The sequence below is a fragment of the Glycine soja genome, chromosome 16, assembly GCF_004193775.1.
Source record: "Glycine soja cultivar W05 chromosome 16, ASM419377v2, whole genome shotgun sequence".
Taxonomy (NCBI): domain Eukaryota; kingdom Viridiplantae; phylum Streptophyta; class Magnoliopsida; order Fabales; family Fabaceae; genus Glycine; species Glycine soja.
The window spans coordinates 37,485,221-37,502,864 of NC_041017.1; the positions used below are offsets into that span (position 1 = coordinate 37,485,221).

The following is a 17,644-nucleotide window of genomic DNA, read 5'->3' on the forward strand; positions in this document are numbered from 1 at the left end:
AAATTAGTTATTTAAAATATAAAGACTAAAATAAATAATTTTAAAAATTGAAAAATAAAATCAACATTTACTAATTTTCGAAGGACTAAAAATATCATCATTCTACGTTTTTTTTTTGTTAATTATTGGTTTATGTTTTACATATCGTCCTTGTCAGTTGTCAACGTCACCATTATCCAAAGTTGTTCATGCTACTTTGACTTCATTTATAATTAAAGATAACTGTTGACCCGAAACTATAGATTAATGCATTACATAGAACTGTTGAAGCTTCTTATAATTTTATTATTAAATTAATTTCCCAAAGTTTATAAAATTAGGACGTTATCTTGATGACACTTAATAATAAATTTGGTAAAACTTATTTAGTGTAATGGCACATTAATTTTCCAAATAAATTTGCTTAATATATAATTAAAATAATAAAAAATAACATAAGGACATTGTTTAAGAAAATAAAAATGTTAACTTTGAAAATATGATTTAAAAAATATATATTAATAGCATACTATTATCATGATTTTAAAATTATTTTTACCATTTTTTAAAATAATCATTCATCAATTTTCAAATAATATTCTATTTTTTTGGGTATTCAGATATCTCTTAATATAATGGAGCCATGGCCAATCAATTTACGGATATTCATTTAAAGAATTAACATATGTCAATAAATGAAATTTCATTGTTATAGATCTGAGACCGAACATATGGTTAAATAACATGTTTATTTACTATCCATATCCTATCATATTGATTTTCAACTTAAGTTATTCCTGATTGGAATTCAAAATAAAAATATATGCAAAAAAAAATGTATATAACAACCCAAAAGGTACAGTAACGTGTGAATCGTCTCAAAGCAAGCCAAAACCATTTTCGCCTAATCTGTGTACTCACAAAATTCATCGTAGCAGTTTGACCAAAATCACCCTTATCCTGTCTTTGCAGTTTGCAGCACATTAACGTACTTACATTAGAAAACCAGAAAATTTCTCTCTCTCTACACATCTAGATGACAATACCATTAATTCAATTATGTTTGGAATTTCCATGTCACATTTTTCTTGTTTTGTTCTTCTTGCTTGGTCATACAAGCTCACAATCTTTGTATGATCAAGAACATGCAGTTTTGCTTAACATAAAGCAATACCTGCAAGACCCTCCATTCCTCTCCAACTGGACTTCAACTTCCTCCTCTCACTGTTCATGGCCAGAGATCATATGCACCACAAACTCAGTCACTTCCCTCACTCTCTCCCAATCCAACATCAACAGAACAATACCATCCTTCATCTGTGGCCTCACCAACCTCACACACCTTGACTTCAGCTTCAACTTCATCCCTGGTGGCTTCCCCACACCCCTCTACAACTGCTCCAAGTTGGAGTACCTTGACCTTTCAGGGAACAACTTTGATGGCAAGGTTCCTCATGACATTGATCAATTGAGTGCTAATTTGCAATATCTCAACCTTGGTTCCACCAATTTCCATGGTGATGTTCCTTCTAGTATTGCAAAGTTGAAGCAATTGAGACAAATTAAACTACAGTATTGCTTATTGAATGGATCTGTTGCTGGTGAGATTGATGACTTGTCCAACCTTGAGTACTTGGACTTGTCCTCTAACTTCATGTTTCCTGAATGGAAGTTACCTTGGAACTTGACCAAGTTCAACAAATTGAAGGTGTTTAATTTGTATGGCACCAATTTGGTTGGGGAAATCCCTGAGAACATTGGAGATATGGTGGCCTTGGACATGCTGGATATGTCAAATAATAGCTTAGCTGGAGGAATTCCAAGTGGTTTGTTCTTGCTGAAGAATCTGACCTCACTCCGTCTTTATGCAAATAGTCTTTCTGGGGAGATACCAAGTGTGGTCGAGGCATTGAACTTGGCCAACCTTGATCTTGCAAGGAACAATCTTACAGGGAAAATACCTGATATTTTTGGAAAGCTCCAACAGTTATCATGGTTGAGTTTGTCTTTAAATGGCTTGTCAGGTGTGATACCAGAAAGCTTTGGCAATCTTCCAGCTCTCAAAGATTTTCGCGTGTTTTTCAACAACTTATCAGGTACTCTTCCTCCTGATTTCGGCCGTTACTCAAAGCTTGAAACCTTTATGATTGCATCTAATAGTTTCACTGGGAAGTTACCAGACAACTTGTGCTATCATGGGATGTTACTTAGCTTGTCTGTTTATGACAATAATCTGAGTGGTGAGTTGCCGGAATCACTAGGAAATTGCAGTGGTTTACTGGATTTGAAAGTTCACAATAATGAGTTTTCTGGTAACATTCCTAGTGGTCTTTGGACATCTTTCAATTTGACAAATTTCATGGTGAGCCATAACAAGTTCACTGGTGTGCTTCCTGAAAGGCTATCTTGGAATATTTCAAGGTTTGAGATAAGTTACAACCAGTTTTCTGGTGGAATTCCAAGTGGAGTGTCATCATGGACTAATTTGGTAGTGTTTGATGCAAGTAAGAACAATTTTAATGGAAGTATTCCACGACAGCTAACAGCTCTTCCTAAGTTAACAACCTTGTTGCTTGATCAGAACCAACTCACTGGGGAGCTTCCATCAGATATAATATCATGGAAATCCTTAGTAGCTCTAAATTTGAGCCAAAACCAACTCTATGGACAAATCCCTCATGCAATTGGTCAGTTACCTGCCCTTAGTCAACTTGATCTATCAGAAAATGAATTCTCTGGTCAAGTTCCTTCTCTACCCCCTAGACTCACCAATCTCAATTTGTCTTCTAACCATTTGACCGGGAGGATTCCAAGTGAATTTGAAAATTCTGTGTTTGCTAGTAGCTTTTTGGGCAATTCTGGTCTTTGTGCTGATACCCCAGCACTGAACCTTACCTTATGTAATTCTGGCCTTCAAAGAAAAAATAAAGGCTCATCTTGGTCTGTTGGTTTGGTTATAAGTTTGGTGATAGTAGCCTTGTTACTGATCCTTTTGCTATCACTCTTGTTTATTAGATTTAACAGAAAAAGAAAGCATGGATTGGTTAACTCATGGAAGCTCATTTCCTTTGAGAGGCTTAATTTCACAGAATCCAGCATTGTCTCATCAATGACAGAACAAAACATCATTGGTAGTGGTGGATATGGTATAGTATACCGCATTGATGTTGGTTCAGGCTATGTTGCTGTGAAAAAGATTTGGAATAACAGAAAGTTAGAAAAGAAGCTCGAGAACTCTTTCCGGGCAGAAGTTAGAATACTGAGCAATATTCGTCATACCAACATTGTGAGATTGATGTGTTGTATCTCTAATGAGGATTCTATGCTCCTTGTGTATGAGTATCTGGAAAATCATAGCCTAGATAAGTGGCTGCACAAGAAGGTTAAGTCAGGTTCAGTAAGTAAAGTGGTCCTTGATTGGCCAAAGAGGTTGAAAATAGCCATTGGAATTGCTCAAGGTTTGAGCTATATGCACCATGACTGTTCACCACCTGTGGTTCATAGAGATATAAAAACAAGCAACATCCTTTTGGATACTCAATTCAATGCAAAAGTTGCTGATTTTGGACTCGCTAAGATGCTAATCAAGCCAGGGGAACTGAACACCATGTCAGCAGTGATTGGCTCATTTGGCTATATTGCTCCAGGTGAGTGACTTCCAATTTTTTTGTTTCCTAAATTTATTTGCTTTTGCTTAATCTTTTTGTTTCCTAACTAACAAATATATTGCTCTTGCTTAGTTATATTAGGTGTGTGTATTATGAGTAAACTATTTTTTTAGTCCCTAAAATTATAAGATTGAAATATTTAGTTCCCGACTTGGCAAAATTTTTACTTTAGTCTGTCTTTGCAAACTCAAGACTAAAGTGAAGGTTTTGTAAAGCTAGAAACTAAAGTGACTGACACTTATAATCTTGGCATGAACAAGAGGTTTACTCCTTTTTCTTATTTTCAATGTGATTCTTCATATTTGAATTGCAGAATATGTTCAAACAACACGAGTTAGTGAAAAGATTGATGTGTTTAGCTTTGGGGTAGTCCTATTGGAACTGACAACTGGTAAAGAAGCAAATTATGGAGACCAACACTCATCTCTTTCTGAATGGGCGTGGCGTCACGTTCTGATTGGAGGAAATGTTGAAGAATTGCTAGACAAAGATGTCATGGAAGCCATTTACTCAGATGAAATGTGCACTGTTTTCAAACTTGGGGTCCTGTGCACAGCAACACTGCCTGCAAGTAGGCCTTCAATGAGGGAGGCCCTACAAATATTGCAAAGCTTAGGAGAACCATTTGCTTATGGAGATCAGAAGAATTTTGGCCACTACTATGATGCTATTCCCCTTCTCAAGAGTTCAGAAAAGGAAACTAGGTTGGATGTTGTTGATCATAGCGAATGACTAACTAATTGGATTCCCAAGGATGCCATGTTAGTGCAAATTCTAGCACATTGGATTTTAGGATGGGGAATAGGTTCTCAGCAATTTGAGGCAATGAATTTTGTGTTGAAAATGAAAAGTGGGTTAGTTAGTTGTCACAGGATTGTTGTATAGAATAGATTTAATTAAATGTGGAGTTATAATCAATATAATTAATACAATTCAAAAAATAAAATGCAGAGTTATAATTAAAGTATCAATAATCTACCACTAACTAAGGTTGGTTTATTAATGAAAAAATTGGATAATTTGCCTAAAGTTTAAGGTTCAAATGTTATTGTTGTCATTATTATTGTATACCAAAGAAATTAAAATAATATCAACAAAATTTATATATATATATATTATTGATTATTGATGTATAGATATTTCTATCACACTTCTCTTTTTTCTATGTCAAAGGTATTCCTAATTTATCAATTCTTTTGTGATACTGAAATTATGAAATTGAATTTTATTTGTGTCTAATAAATCTAATTCCCATTAACATATATTAAGGAATATAGTTATTTACTATTTGTGTTGGTTATTCTATCTTATTGTTTACTGTTTATTTTAAAATCAAATGTTATTTATAATTTTGAAACAAATTCTCTGTAGTGTGCTAGTCACTATAGAGAATCCAAATTGAAATTTGTTTCAGTGGTCAAACGTTGATGACAGCTGAATTCAGTTATGTAAGGTTGGAACTACGTGCGGTGTAGAATATATGCCATTAAATAATTGTTGTTGTTCATATTGGATCCTTGCTGGTAATACTCTTCACAACCAAACTACTTTGACTCTGAATGCTGGGATAGTTGTATACTCGGAAACAATTGATAAAATCATAAACTACTCGTAAATTTCCACTTAGTGCATGTTTGATTTTTATGTGAAAAAATAATGTTGAGATAAAAATAATTTTATCAAAGAATTATAATTCTTACTTTTACTTTTATTTTACTTTTATTCGTTAAAATTACATTAAAATAATATTTTTAACTTTAATCCAAACATGTTCTTATTAGTTAATTGGTGGACATGGACAAACTTCAACATATTTAAGACATTGGAGCTTTTTATTCTAACTGTATATTCTCTGCAAGTATACAAGTGTATCTAGATTATTTTATTTAAAATTGATTAAAATATATTGACAAATGTAACTAGTTTTTATCCTATCATTCAATTTTATATTGTCATACATAATAAAAAATTAGTATCATTCAATTGTATATTGTGATACATAATAAATAAATTAGTTTTATATTTACCTTACAAATCATACCATAGATGGTTTTTAATTGATTGAAAATGTACGATAGTTAAGCTTAATTATTTTATTTTATATTTAAAATATTTTATAATCATAATATTTATAAAAAAATATTTCGAGAGAGAAATATTTTGTTAAAAATTAAAATAATTCAAAATTTGCAACAAAATATGTTTGAGCTGAATCATTTTTTAAAAATAAGCTACTCTAGATGCTAATTAGCAGTAAATTGTTCATTCCTAAAGAAAGACAAAAGTGAAAAATTCATTGCATTTTGTTAGTATTTTCATGTGAGTTTTTGTGAACTTAACTTTTAGATGATTTTTATTTTGCTTAAAGTTAATTCAATATGATATATCTTATATTTAAATAATTTTATGTAAAAAGTCTTTTAGCAAAATTATTGTTAATATTTCTCTTTAATTTGAAAAAACAAAAAACTTAAATATAATCCAAGAGGAGTGCTACAAAGTAGGAACATAATTGATTAAAGTATATTAAAAAGGTTAAAAATAATTAAAAAAATTTATTAAATATGATGTGAGACTTATAAAATTTTATCATTTTTAATAATTTTTAGAAAGTTTTTACCCTGCCCTGCTAGTTTGGGGTAATGATATTGTTTTTTTTAAGATAATAGAACAAAGTTGTGTTATTACATTGTTGTTTTAAAATTTAATGATAATTTTTTATATATTACAATTTAGTCCTGTATAATTAAAATATTTTTAAAAAAGAAGTTCAACTTTTTAGTTTCACAAAACCAAACATTTTAGTTCAAACTTTGCAAACATATTCACGCTCTGGTTCAAACCGAAACCTTAAAAAATTCTCATTCTGTGTCATTCAGACTTCCATCTTGAGTCCTTCTTCACTGCCACTGCCATTGACGCTGCTCCCTAACAAAAATTTTGTCACAACAAACCCCTCTGTGCCAGTGAAGATTGTGACTTTGTTGAGGTCCCGTTTGAACCAAAGTGCAGGTATTTTTGCAAAGGTTTTTTTAGTTTGAATCAGAATGTTTGATTTTGTGAAATCAAAAAGTTCAATTTCTTTTTTTAAAATATTTTGATTATACAAGACTAAATTACAATACATAAAAAATTATCATTAAATTTTAAAATAACAATATAATAATACAACTTAATTCCTATTAGTTGAAAAAATAACCGTATCGATACTTCTAAATTAACATGGATATGGTAGAAATTTTTTAATTTTTAACCCATAAAAAAATTGTATTTAAAATAATGTGTCAAGATAATATCTTCCTAACATTTCTGGCTAATCCAATACTTACTTATGTAATTTATAATTGATTTTAGACAGAAAAAAAAATCATTAGAGTCAAATCAGTCAATACCTACCGTAGAGCCAAACGCGTGAGGAAAAAAAGACAAAGCCATGTGTGTTTATTTAAATATATGTTTGACTCTAATGGAAATGGGAGGAAAAAAGGTAATAAAGCCAAACGCGTTGAAAAATAGGTATGGGAGGAAATTCAAACCAAAAAAGCTATAAATGAAATGAAAGGCCATAAAGAAAAATTGTAACAAAAAACTGAAAGTATTGAAAAGTATAAGAACCCAAATCAACTTGTCTTTCATGAATGATAAATGCCTTACAATGTGTTGTATGATGGATACGTATAAGCTTAAATTATTAGAAGATAATCCCAATTAAGACCTTGCAAATGCAATACCAAAGAACATATATGAGTAAGCCTTTTGGCATCATTTTGACATGCACTATACCCTGCTTCCTCATCATGCAATAATATAAAATATTTACATTAAAAAGTTTAAAATAGAACTCAATGAATAAAAAGTAAGTCCTACTACTTTCATAATTTTTTAATAAATTTTAGTTAATAAAAATATGTTTATAATTTTAGTTAATCATGCGTCTCTCTCTTGCTATCTTGTCTCTCATGGTTGTCTGTCAGACTTCTATCAAGTTCCTCACTATGGTGACCTCAGGCTCCGACTTGTTGCCACCACGAGAAGTTGAAATGCAATGAAGGGGCAGATGAACACAAGAAGAGAGTGAGCGAAGGGAGAGGGGAGAAGGGTAAGACGGAGATATCATTTTTTTAGGTGTGTAAAACAAAAAAAGGTTGCATAAAGTAATTGCCAATACAATTAAGATAACAACCGGGCTTTGTTTCAATGCCCAAAAACACCCAAAAATCTAACAGGGGCATTGGTACGCGCACCAGCTAACCTAGCCTCCCCGATCTCTCGCGACCAACATAGAGTAATAACCAATTAAACTAATAGGTCAATTATGTTATAAAATAAATAATGTTATTATATTTAATGCGCATGTAAATTTAGACAATAAATTTTGTAACAATTAATTTTGATATAACTCATATAAATTATTTAATTCATATATTTTTTATAAATAAAAAATATTTACTATTAATAAATTTAATATATTAATAACTTAAAAAAACATTTTTTTGAAAAAAACAAAAAAATACTTATGGATCATGTACTCTGTATGAGTTAATTCGTATGACTCATACGGATTCGTAAGTGTTTTTCTTTTTTATTTTTTTTAAATATGTTTTTTTAATTTATTAATATACTAAAATTTTTAATAATAAATATTTTTTATTTATAAAAAAATATACGGATTAAATAATTCGTATGAATTATATCAAAATTAATTGTCACAAAATTTATTATTTAAATTTACATGCGCATTAAATATATATTAAAAAGTTTAGTGTTATGTATAATAATATTATTTATTTTATAACATAATTGGTCTATTAACTTAGTTGATCATAACATTATGTTAATAACATAGATTCAATTCTTGTTTTGACCATTAATTTTAAATCAATTTGTAATACATATTTTTTTAAAAAAATTCAAAAAAAACTTTAGGATTGGACTTATATAATAAAAATTGAATTTATCATATCTAAGTATATAATAAGTTGTTTTACTCTAAGTAAGTTAGATGAATTTAATTTTTGGAAACTATACATCATTTTTTCTTCTCTCTTTCTACGTTGCTTGGCTGGTAAATTTTATAGAGTTTTCAATGAATTGAAATTCATAAAAAGATAATTATTTTTTATTGATAAATATTAAATATTAATTTTTTATTTGGAAGTCCGCGTAATAATGTATGTTTTGTTTGGAAGTAACGTTGTTGGTTGGTTCAATAATTAATGTTACTTTGATGGGTCCGCGTAATAATGTATGTTTTGATTGGAAGTCCGTGCTCACTTTACTCCTATCGCCTCCATATTTGAAGGAGTCAAAGTTTGAATCTAGAGACCCAATTCACAAGCCATCCACAATCATACTAAGTTTCCAGTTTTCTTCTAGGAAGTTTCGTTGGAAAAAAAGAAGCATAATTACCCAGGAAATATAAGATCGATTAAATGATTCAAAACAAATTACGGATTCAATTTTTACTTTTAACAAAAAATTCAAAAAATTAATATTTAATATTTATCAATAAAAAATAATTATCTTTTAAGAATTTCAATTCATTGAAAACTCTATAAAATTCATCAGCCAAGCAACTTAGAAAGAGAGAAGAAAAAAATGATGTATAGTTTCCAAAAATTATATTCATCTAACTTAGAGTAAAACAACTTATTATATACTTAGATATGATTAATTTAAGGGGGAAAGATACTCTTTAGGATAAAAAAATGTAACAATTTTTTTGAAGTTGTTGAATAAAACTTATCAGCTTACTTTTTAGTTAACATTCACTAGTATTTTATTTATTGCTAACAATTAACTTTTTTGGGGATGTATCATTATCAATAGTCAATTATTCTTAATACAGTGCAAATTATAAAAATTGACTGTATACTTTATTAATTTCTAATGATTTATTAAAAAAAGTATTTTTTGTAAGAGTTTAAATAGTGCGGTGTAGAACGTATGCCACGGGTTATATGCACAGTCAAAGGTTTTCACTTCTAAGAAAGAGAGACGAAACAGAGAGAGATTTTCCATAAATTAAAGTTGATATGTCCATGTAAATGTAATAATATATATATGTTTGGTACTGAATGTAATTAACACTTGTCAGTTTCATATTTATTCAACTTTGATTTTGGAGACCCAACAAGCAGACATCCACATTCATACTAAGATTTCATATCATGGCTTGGGGATCACGTTCCTCTTCCTCTTCCTCCAATTACGATGTGTTCCTCAGCTTCAGAGGTGAAGACACACGTCATGCTTTTACTGGCCATCTCTACAAAGCTCTTCATGACAAGGGAATCCACACTTTCATTGATGACGAGAAGCTTCAAAGAGGGGAGGAAATAACACCAGCACTTATGGAGGCAATTCAAGATTCCAGAGTTGCCATCACTGTGCTCTCTGAACGCTATGCTTCTTCTTCGTTTTGTTTAGATGAACTTGCAACCATCCTTGACCAGAGGAAACGGTTGTTAGTTATACCGGTCTTTTATAAGGTGGATCCTTCTGATGTGAGATACCAGAAAGGTAGTTATGGAGAAGCATTGGCAAAGCTTGAGACGAGGTACCAGCATGACCCGGAGAAGTTGCAAAAATGGAAGATGGCTCTGAAGCAAGTAGCTGACTTGTCTGGCTATCATTTCAAAGAGGGGTATGACACCATACTAATCTTCTTACTTTACAGTTTTTGTTGGATTAACTTTTACTTGTCTGATTATTTGACATTAAATCTAAAGGGAAAATAAATGCTTGTTGACCTTGACAATATGCGTATCTAGACATGGATACATGCAGGGCTTTTAGTTTAACTTGTTAAAACTTGTTTTGTTTGAAACAGAGATGGATATGAATTCAATTTTATTGAGAAGATTGTTGAGCAGGTATCTAGGGAGATTAATCCTCGTACTTTACATGTTGCGGATTACCCGGTTGGACTAGAGTCACGAGTGCTAGATGTAAGGAGACTTTTGGATGCTGGATCTGATGATGGTGTCCACATGATAGGGATTCATGGAATGGGCGGGGTAGGAAAATCAACACTTGCTCGAGCTGTCTATAATGAATTGATAATTGCTGAGAAGTTTGATGGTTTGTGTTTTCTTGCAAATGTGAGGGAAAACTCAAACACACACCGGTTAGAACACCTCCAAGAAAAGCTGCTTTTAGAAATACTCGGAGAGAAGAACATCAGCTTAACAAGTGAGGACGAAGGAATTTCAATCATACAGTATAGGCTCAAGGGAAAGAAGGTTCTCTTGATTCTAGATGATGTTAACACACATAAGCAATTACAAGCAATTGGAAGACGTGATTGGTTTGGTCCCGGCAGCAAAATCATCATCACAACTCGGGACAAACAATTGCTAGTATCTCATGAAGTTAATAAAACATATGAGATGAAGGAATTGAATCAGAAAGATGCTCTTCAGTTGCTTACATGGAAAGCTTTTAAGAAGGAAAAAGCTGATCCAACTTACGTGGAGGTCTTGCATCGTGTAGTAACTTATGCTTCTGGTCTTCCATTGGTGTTGGAAGTAATAGGTTCCCACTTATTTAAAAAAAGTATACAACAATGGGAATCTGCCATCAAAAAATATAAAAGAACTCCCACGAAGGAAATTTTTGATAAACTTAAAGTAAGCTATGATGCTTTGGATGAAGAAGAGCAGAAAGTTTTTCTTGACATTGCTTGTTGTTTCAAAGGATGGAAATTGACAGAGGTTGAACATATACTTCGTGGACGTTATGATGACTGCATGAAAGATCATATTCGGGTGTTGGTTGAAAAATCTCTAATAGATATCGATGTTAGTGGTTGGGATGATGTAGTTACCATGCATGACTTGATTCAGGACATGGGCAGGCGAATTGACCAACAAGATTCCTCAGAAGAGCCATGGAAGCGAAGGAGATTATGGTTAACAAAAGATATAATTCAAATTTTAGAAAACAACTCGGTAAGTGAGAGTATGGTTTCCTATCTTGATATTTTTTTTTGTCTATCTCATCTTTACATCATAATCAAGTTTTTTCATGACAATTTGTAAATTTCTTTAGACAGCATGTGAATTGATGTCTTACATATAACTTGTATTGTTGTGGTTGATTCGTACCTTTTTTGCATTAACAGGGAACTAGTGAGATGGAAATCATATGTCTGGATTTCTCCTTATCCGAGAAAGATGCAACAATAAAATGGAATGGAGATGCCTTCGAAAAGATGAAAAACCTGAAAATACTTATTATTAGATATGGTAAATTTTCCATAGGTCCCAATTATTTTCCAGAAAGTTTAAGAGTACTGGAATGGCACCGGTATCCTTCTGATTGTTTACCATCTAATTTTCCTCCGAAGGAACTTGCCATATGCAAGTTACCTCAAAGTTGCATTACGTCATTTTGGTTCCATGGCTCAAGGAAGGCAAGTTTAAGGAGTATATTTTGTTCATCTTGTTAATTAATAAATTCACTTCAAATTTATTCATTTAGTTCTTATTTCTTTTTTCCTTTATTTTTTTCTTTTGCAGGGGTTCCCGAATCTAAAGGTTTTGAATTTTAAAAATTGTGATTTTTTAACAGAGATACCTGACGTATCTGTTCTCCAAAATTTGGAAGAACTTTCATTTGAGGGGTGTCGAAATTTAACTACAGTTCACCCTTCAATTGGTTCTCTAAATAAACTTAAAATATTGGATGCTAAATATTGCAGCAAGCTTACCACATTTCCACCTCTCAACTTGACCTCTCTTGAAAAACTTGAACTTTCAGATTGTTCCAGTCTTGAGAATTTTCCAGAAATATTAGGAGAGATGAAAAACTTACCGAAGCTTCATTTGAGAAGCCTTCGCATAAAAGAATTGCCAGTTTCATTTCAAAATCTTGTTGGACTCGAGACTTTATCCCTGTATTATTGTGGAATTCTTTTGTTACCAAGTAGCATTGTCAAGATGCCTAAACTGTCTTCATTGAAGGCTCTCGGTTGCAAGGGGTTCCAATGGGTAAAATCAGAAGAGGGTGATGAAAAAGTGGGAATAGTAGATGACTTCATTGTCGATGGTTGCAACCTGTATGATGATTTTTTTTCAACAGGTTTCATGCAGCTTCATCATGTGAAAACTTTAATCCTAAGGGAGAATAATTTCACATTCCTTCCTGAATGCATCAGAGAATTGCAATTTTTAACAACACTTGATGTGAATGGTTGCTATCATCTTCAGGAAATTAGAGGGGTTCCACCAAACTTAATAGATTTCTCGGCAATCGAATGTATATCCTTGTCTTCCTCGAGTACAAGCATGTTTTTAAATCAGGTATTGTCTTGTTTTTAACGTATATGATTTGATAATGTATTGCATACTTGATGTTAATAAACTTATGACTTCTTTATGAATTATGACTAACAGGAATTGCATGAGGCTGGACAAACTAGATTTTGCTTTCCAGGAGCAACTATTCCAGAGTGGTTCAATCACCAAAGTAGGGGAACTTCAAGTTCTTTCTGGTTTCGTAATGAATTCCCTGACAATGTTCTTTGTCTTCTTGTAGCACGTGTGGAACTGTTATATGTAGATGATGATGAAATTCCCGTGCCCATGCCCATGGTGTTCCTCAATGGCGAACTTTTTTTTAAAGGTTTTGAACTTACTGATTATGGGCTCGGAGTAAGAAAGGGGAAATTGGATTATACATATCTATTTGACCTAAAATCAGTTTTTGAGCTTGATGATCTATCTGAAGTGGGTTTAGAAAAGGAATGGAACCATGTGGAAATTACATACGCAGGTATGATGGAGACCTCACTGGTTAAAGCAACCGGAATCCATGTATTGAGACAGGATGATATTCGATATGATGATCCTTATTACGGCAAGAGAAAATTAGAGCATGATCTCAACAGTTCTGAATCACAACCACTCATTAAAAAGCCTAGGTATGTGGACAAGCAAGTTTCATAATTATCTTATATATGAAAATTATACTGTTAAATTGGAATGAAGTTAAAAATAGCAAGTTATCGAGGTTGTTTTGCAGGTTATCGAGGTGGGTTGGCCCTGAAAGAATTATAAATATTCTGGGGAATGCTGCAGATGGAGCTTTATTTACTAATGCCGAGAGGAGATTTAGGCATATTTCTATGGACTCTTGTTGGCGATGCGGCCTGTTGGAGGAGACATGTCTGCATGCCCTTCGAGATTGTCCAGCGGTGGCTGAATTTTGGAGAAGTGTGTTACCTAAGAAATTAGCACCAAAGTTTTTTAATGGTGATGTGACAGTGTGGCTGGAAAGAAATTTATCTTTTTCAGAGGCAGGTTTTTTTTGGCCAGCTTTTTTTGGGATTGCAGTGGAACTGTTGTGGCAATTCCGCAACCACTATGTGTTCTATAAAAATGACACTGTAGGTCTTAGAGATATGAGATATATTGTCTTTAAGCGGTATGAAGATTATATGAGAGCCCATGCTTCTCACAATTTGATGACGAGGAATCTCTTGAAGTTGAAGCGCGCAAATGCAGAGGATTGGTTGTTGAGGCTAAAGGTGGGAGGTGCCTATGTTCCCTCATCAGGTACTGCTGCATGCGGAGGTATATTCAGAGACAACAATGATAGATTCGTGCTTGGGTTTTCGGTTAAGCTTGGGGAATGTTTGTCGATTGATGAGGCTGAAATATGGGGTATTTATCATGGTATGAAGATTGCAAGGAAGTATGATATTTGGGGTTTATATCGTCATATTCTAAGGCTGCATAGCATTCCAATCAGTCTTAAGCTTGCAAGGCAGCATGATTTTGGTAAAATTGTAGTGGCATCGGGCTCTGAGAAAGCTATTGGGTTTGTGTTAGATGGATGCCCTCCATATATATCTCCATCTACATCTACATGTACATCGCTGCAGCATTGTTTCCCATTCTGTGATGAGTTGAAAGCTCTAACCTCTGCTACAAATCACGTATACTTCTATAAAAGTGATGCTGCTGATTCCTTTGCCAAATTCGGTTTATCCATGAAACGGCTGGCTCCGAAAATTTTTCCTACTTGTCCCTCTTTTTGCTAACCTTTTATTGAAGAATACGAGTGAATAGACAATTTAGTCCCTGAGATTGTAACCACTTTGCATATTAGTCCCTGACTTAAATTTTAATTCATAATAATCCCTAACTTTACATAAGTTTTGCAAAATAGTCCCTGTCGTTAATTTCTCAGGTGACGGCATTAGTGAGGTGTATAGGTGGCAATTCAGTGCCACGTAGATTGTCCAACGTGGCACTGAGGTCTGCATCTATAAATTCTCTCTCACATGCAAGGTTGCTTCTTCTTCCCCAAAAAAATTAGGGTTTACGAAGCTGCTGGTTGCTTCTTCTTCTTCTTCTTCCCACGCTGAGTTGCTTCTTCTTCTTCTACTCTGAGGCTCAGTCCCTGCTGCTTGTTCACTTGATTTGTCCATGTCTGCAAGTGGCAGTTGTTGTGCATTTTCTGGTAGTTTCATTCGGCAATGCCACCATGGAAGACGTGCAGCTATTCGAACTGCAAGAACAAGGAGAAACCCAGGAAGGTTATTCTATACTTGTGCATTACCCCAAACAGACCCAGATAACTGTCAATTTTTTCAATGGGTTGAAGAAGAAAACCAACTTTCTAATTCGTCTTCTGTCTCAAGAGAAACAATGGTAGTGGCTGATTTGAGGCTACAAATTGAAGCTTTGCAGAAGAAAATGAGAAATTTAACAAACATTGTGTTGTTAGGTTTTTCATTTTTAATTGTAATGTTAGTTTTAGGGGGAATGTACTTTAGGTAAAATGTGTAATAGCAGCTTTTGATATTGTAATTGTTGTTTTGCTGAAGAATTTGTAGTAGGAAGTAGCTTTTGTAGTGTAATAGCAGCTTTTGTTGCTACTGTCAATTGTTGTTTTGTTGAAGAATTTGTAATAGGAAGTAGCTTTTGTAGTGTAATAGCAGCTTTTGTTGGTACTGTCAATTATCCATTTCAATTAAATATAATTTGTTGGTGAAATTTGTTGCTGAAATTTGCAGTTTATTAAATATAATTTAATAAAAGAAAGAGAATTAGGTAATAAGAAGCAACTCATAATGTATGTTGGGATGGATTGTACTACTCCAACTCCAAATCCAACACAGTGTATAATTTATAAAAGAAAGAGAAGAAACATGACTTTAGATCAATTTCACATAATATTTGACATCCCAAAGCATGGTAGTTAGAAGCAATTGTTCAGTAGGCCATAATGTTTACATCATTTCACATGCCAGTGAAGCTTTCAAAATATACAACTACACATCCTAATATCAAAATGCAACAAAAAATGCTTCTTCAGTTTTCTTCATCAGCAACCTTCAAACTCAGCAACCTTCAAAATGCGCAACAAAAAATGGGTCTTCAGCAACCTTCAGCAACCTTCAAAATGCAACAAAAAATGCTTCTTCAGTTTTCTGCATCATCTTTATCAGCAACCTTCCTTTGTTTGGCTCTTGTTATGGCTAGCTTATTCCTTGCTATTGGTGGAACAATAGTTGCAGGGACCTACATGTAAATGCCAAACATGAATAATTGTAATATATAAAAATGGAGTGCTGCAACAAATTAGGTTGAGATAAAACTACTTTGTTGTGACAAATATTTACCATCAACTCCATGTCACTATCTTGTGACAAATGAGGCTGAGATAAATTAATCTCCACCGGATCTTGTTGAACATGAGCAGCAGCTTCTTCAGCCTCATTCAAAGCTAGTTCATCTTGAGATAATAGGTGGTCATCCTCATTTGAAGTTGATGGTGCAACATATTTCTTTGGCCTAACAGGAACTCCAATATTTTTACAGCTTCTAATGTTATGATTAGTTTGGCCACACCTTCCACATGTAAACTCAGCCAATTTCCTCTTTAGCTTATGTCCTGTGACATTGTCCTCATCTACAGATCTCCTTCTATTTTTCTTTGGCCTTCCTCTTTGGACCCTTTTATGTGGTGGAACAGGGTGTGTATATTGTGTCTGGGCCCAATATTGTGGTCCTTGGACTGGTTCAATAAAATGCTGGTATGTCTTATTATAAGCTTCTATTGACAGCCACTCATGACACATGTCCTTAGGCTTCCCTCCTTTGTGAGTTATTGTTGCAATGGCATGTCGGCATGGCATCCCTACATCAAAGTTGTAAAATCAGCACACATGTAGGTTAGGAATGAAAAAAAAACTATAAAGAACACAACCTGTTAGTTGCCATACTCCACAAGTGCATGTCCATTCACCTAAATTGACCTCAACCTTATTCCCCCACATGTGGACCTCATATCGCAGGCCCATGTTATCACCACACCAAATGGGAGTCCATTGATTAGCAAAATGGAATTCTTTTTCTAGTCTTTTATACTGCACTGGACATAATGGTCCAGGTTTTCCAGAAAGTTTAACCTTGCGGGCAGCCATGGTTCTCATGATATAACTTCTAATTTCTTCAAGCATTGTGATAATAGGCTTGCATCTATACTGCATAATTCTGGAATTGAATACCTCACAAGTGTTGTTGCATATATTGTCCGCCTTGGGTATTGTACTGAAGTGGGCTTTTGTCCATGCTTGTTTGGGCCATTTATTCAAATACTCCCAAGTCTAGCAGTTGATTGTCTTCAAATGGGCCATATGGCCTTCAAACTCAGCAACAGTAGTGGATTTTGCACATTGCCACACAATTCCTTTAAGTTCCTTGCTTTTCCATTGCTTTGTAAAATTTTTCCAAAGATGCAAGACACAAAATCTATGAGGTGCACCAGGCATGACTTCCTGTAAAGCTGGAATAAGTCCCTGAAAAATTGCAGCAAAGTAGTAAATACTTCTGGACTAGTCCCTAACTTATGTCATTAACTTCAATTAAATACCTAACTTATGATAACAATTGCAAATCCCTTCTTACAGCCAGCAAGACAAATATATAGCCTCTGAAATTGTGGTGGACCTTCTGGACTTGGCACTGTGTTGATCTTAATTG

General features: G+C 33.4%; 3 protein-coding genes across 6 annotated transcripts; 2 read left to right on the top strand and 1 right to left on the bottom strand.

Annotated features, from left to right (window-relative positions):
- The first annotated feature begins 858 nt into the window (after window positions 1–858).
- LOC114390442 (receptor-like protein kinase HSL1) lies at window positions 859–4,593 on the top strand. Its single transcript, XM_028351182.1, has 2 exons — window positions 859–3,626; window positions 3,961–4,593. The coding sequence occupies exons 1-2, from the start codon at window positions 1,016–1,018 to the stop codon at window positions 4,377–4,379; spliced, it is 3,030 nt and encodes a 1,009-aa protein (XP_028206983.1). The 5' UTR covers window positions 859–1,015; the 3' UTR covers window positions 4,380–4,593.
- Window positions 4,594–9,617: 5,024 nt separating this feature from the next.
- LOC114390587 (TMV resistance protein N-like) lies at window positions 9,618–15,652 on the top strand. 4 transcript variants are annotated; one of them, XM_028351379.1, is made up of 7 exons: window positions 9,618–10,293; window positions 10,480–11,599; window positions 11,773–12,063; window positions 12,170–12,952; window positions 13,046–13,118; window positions 13,188–13,572; window positions 13,662–15,652. In XM_028351379.1, exons 1-7 carry the CDS (start codon window positions 9,818–9,820, stop codon window positions 14,692–14,694), a joined length of 4,161 nt encoding a protein of 1,386 aa, XP_028207180.1. In that variant the 5' UTR covers window positions 9,618–9,817; the 3' UTR covers window positions 14,695–15,652. The 4 variants fall into 4 exon arrangements, with proteins under 4 accessions (XP_028207180.1, XP_028207178.1, XP_028207179.1 ...); XM_028351377.1 differs by having other exon boundaries at window positions 13,046–13,572; XM_028351378.1 differs by having other exon boundaries at window positions 9,619–10,293; window positions 13,046–13,572; window positions 13,674–15,652.
- A 58-nt stretch (window positions 15,653–15,710) lies between these two features.
- LOC114390589 lies at window positions 15,711–17,143 on the bottom strand. The gene is made up of 3 exons (XM_028351381.1): window positions 16,869–17,143; window positions 16,288–16,799; window positions 15,711–16,180 (listed from the first exon to the last, which is right to left on the bottom strand). The coding sequence occupies exons 1-3, from the start codon at window positions 17,119–17,121 to the stop codon at window positions 16,082–16,084; spliced, it is 864 nt and encodes a 287-aa protein (XP_028207182.1). The 5' UTR covers window positions 17,122–17,143; the 3' UTR covers window positions 15,711–16,081.
- Between the last annotated feature and the right edge of the window lie 501 nt (window positions 17,144–17,644).

Coding starts and splice junctions, on each gene's coding strand:
- LOC114390442 (XM_028351182.1), top strand. CDS start 1,016: ATGACAATACCATTAATTCAATTATGTTTGGAATTTCCATGTCACATT. Junction 3,627..3,960: donor ATTTGGCTATATTGCTCCAG/GTGAGTGACTTC, acceptor TTTGAATTGCAG/AATATGTTCAAACAACACGA.
- LOC114390587 (XM_028351377.1), top strand. CDS start 9,818: ATGGCTTGGGGATCACGTTCCTCTTCCTCTTCCTCCAATTACGATGTG. Junction 12,064..12,169: donor GGTTCCATGGCTCAAGGAAG/GCAAGTTTAAGG, acceptor TTTCTTTTGCAG/GGGTTCCCGAATCTAAAGGT. Junction 13,573..13,661: donor CCACTCATTAAAAAGCCTAG/GTATGTGGACAA, acceptor CAAGTTATCGAG/GTTGTTTTGCAGGTTATCGA.
- LOC114390589 (XM_028351381.1), bottom strand. CDS start 17,121: ATGCTTGAAGAAATTAGAAGTTATATCATGAGAACCATGGCTGCCCGC. Junction 16,800..16,868: donor TGGAGTATGGCAACTAACAG/GTTGTGTTCTTT, acceptor ACTTTGATGTAG/GGATGCCATGCCGACATGCC. Junction 16,181..16,287: donor CACAAGATAGTGACATGGAG/TTGATGGTAAAT, acceptor ATTTACATGTAG/GTCCCTGCAACTATTGTTCC.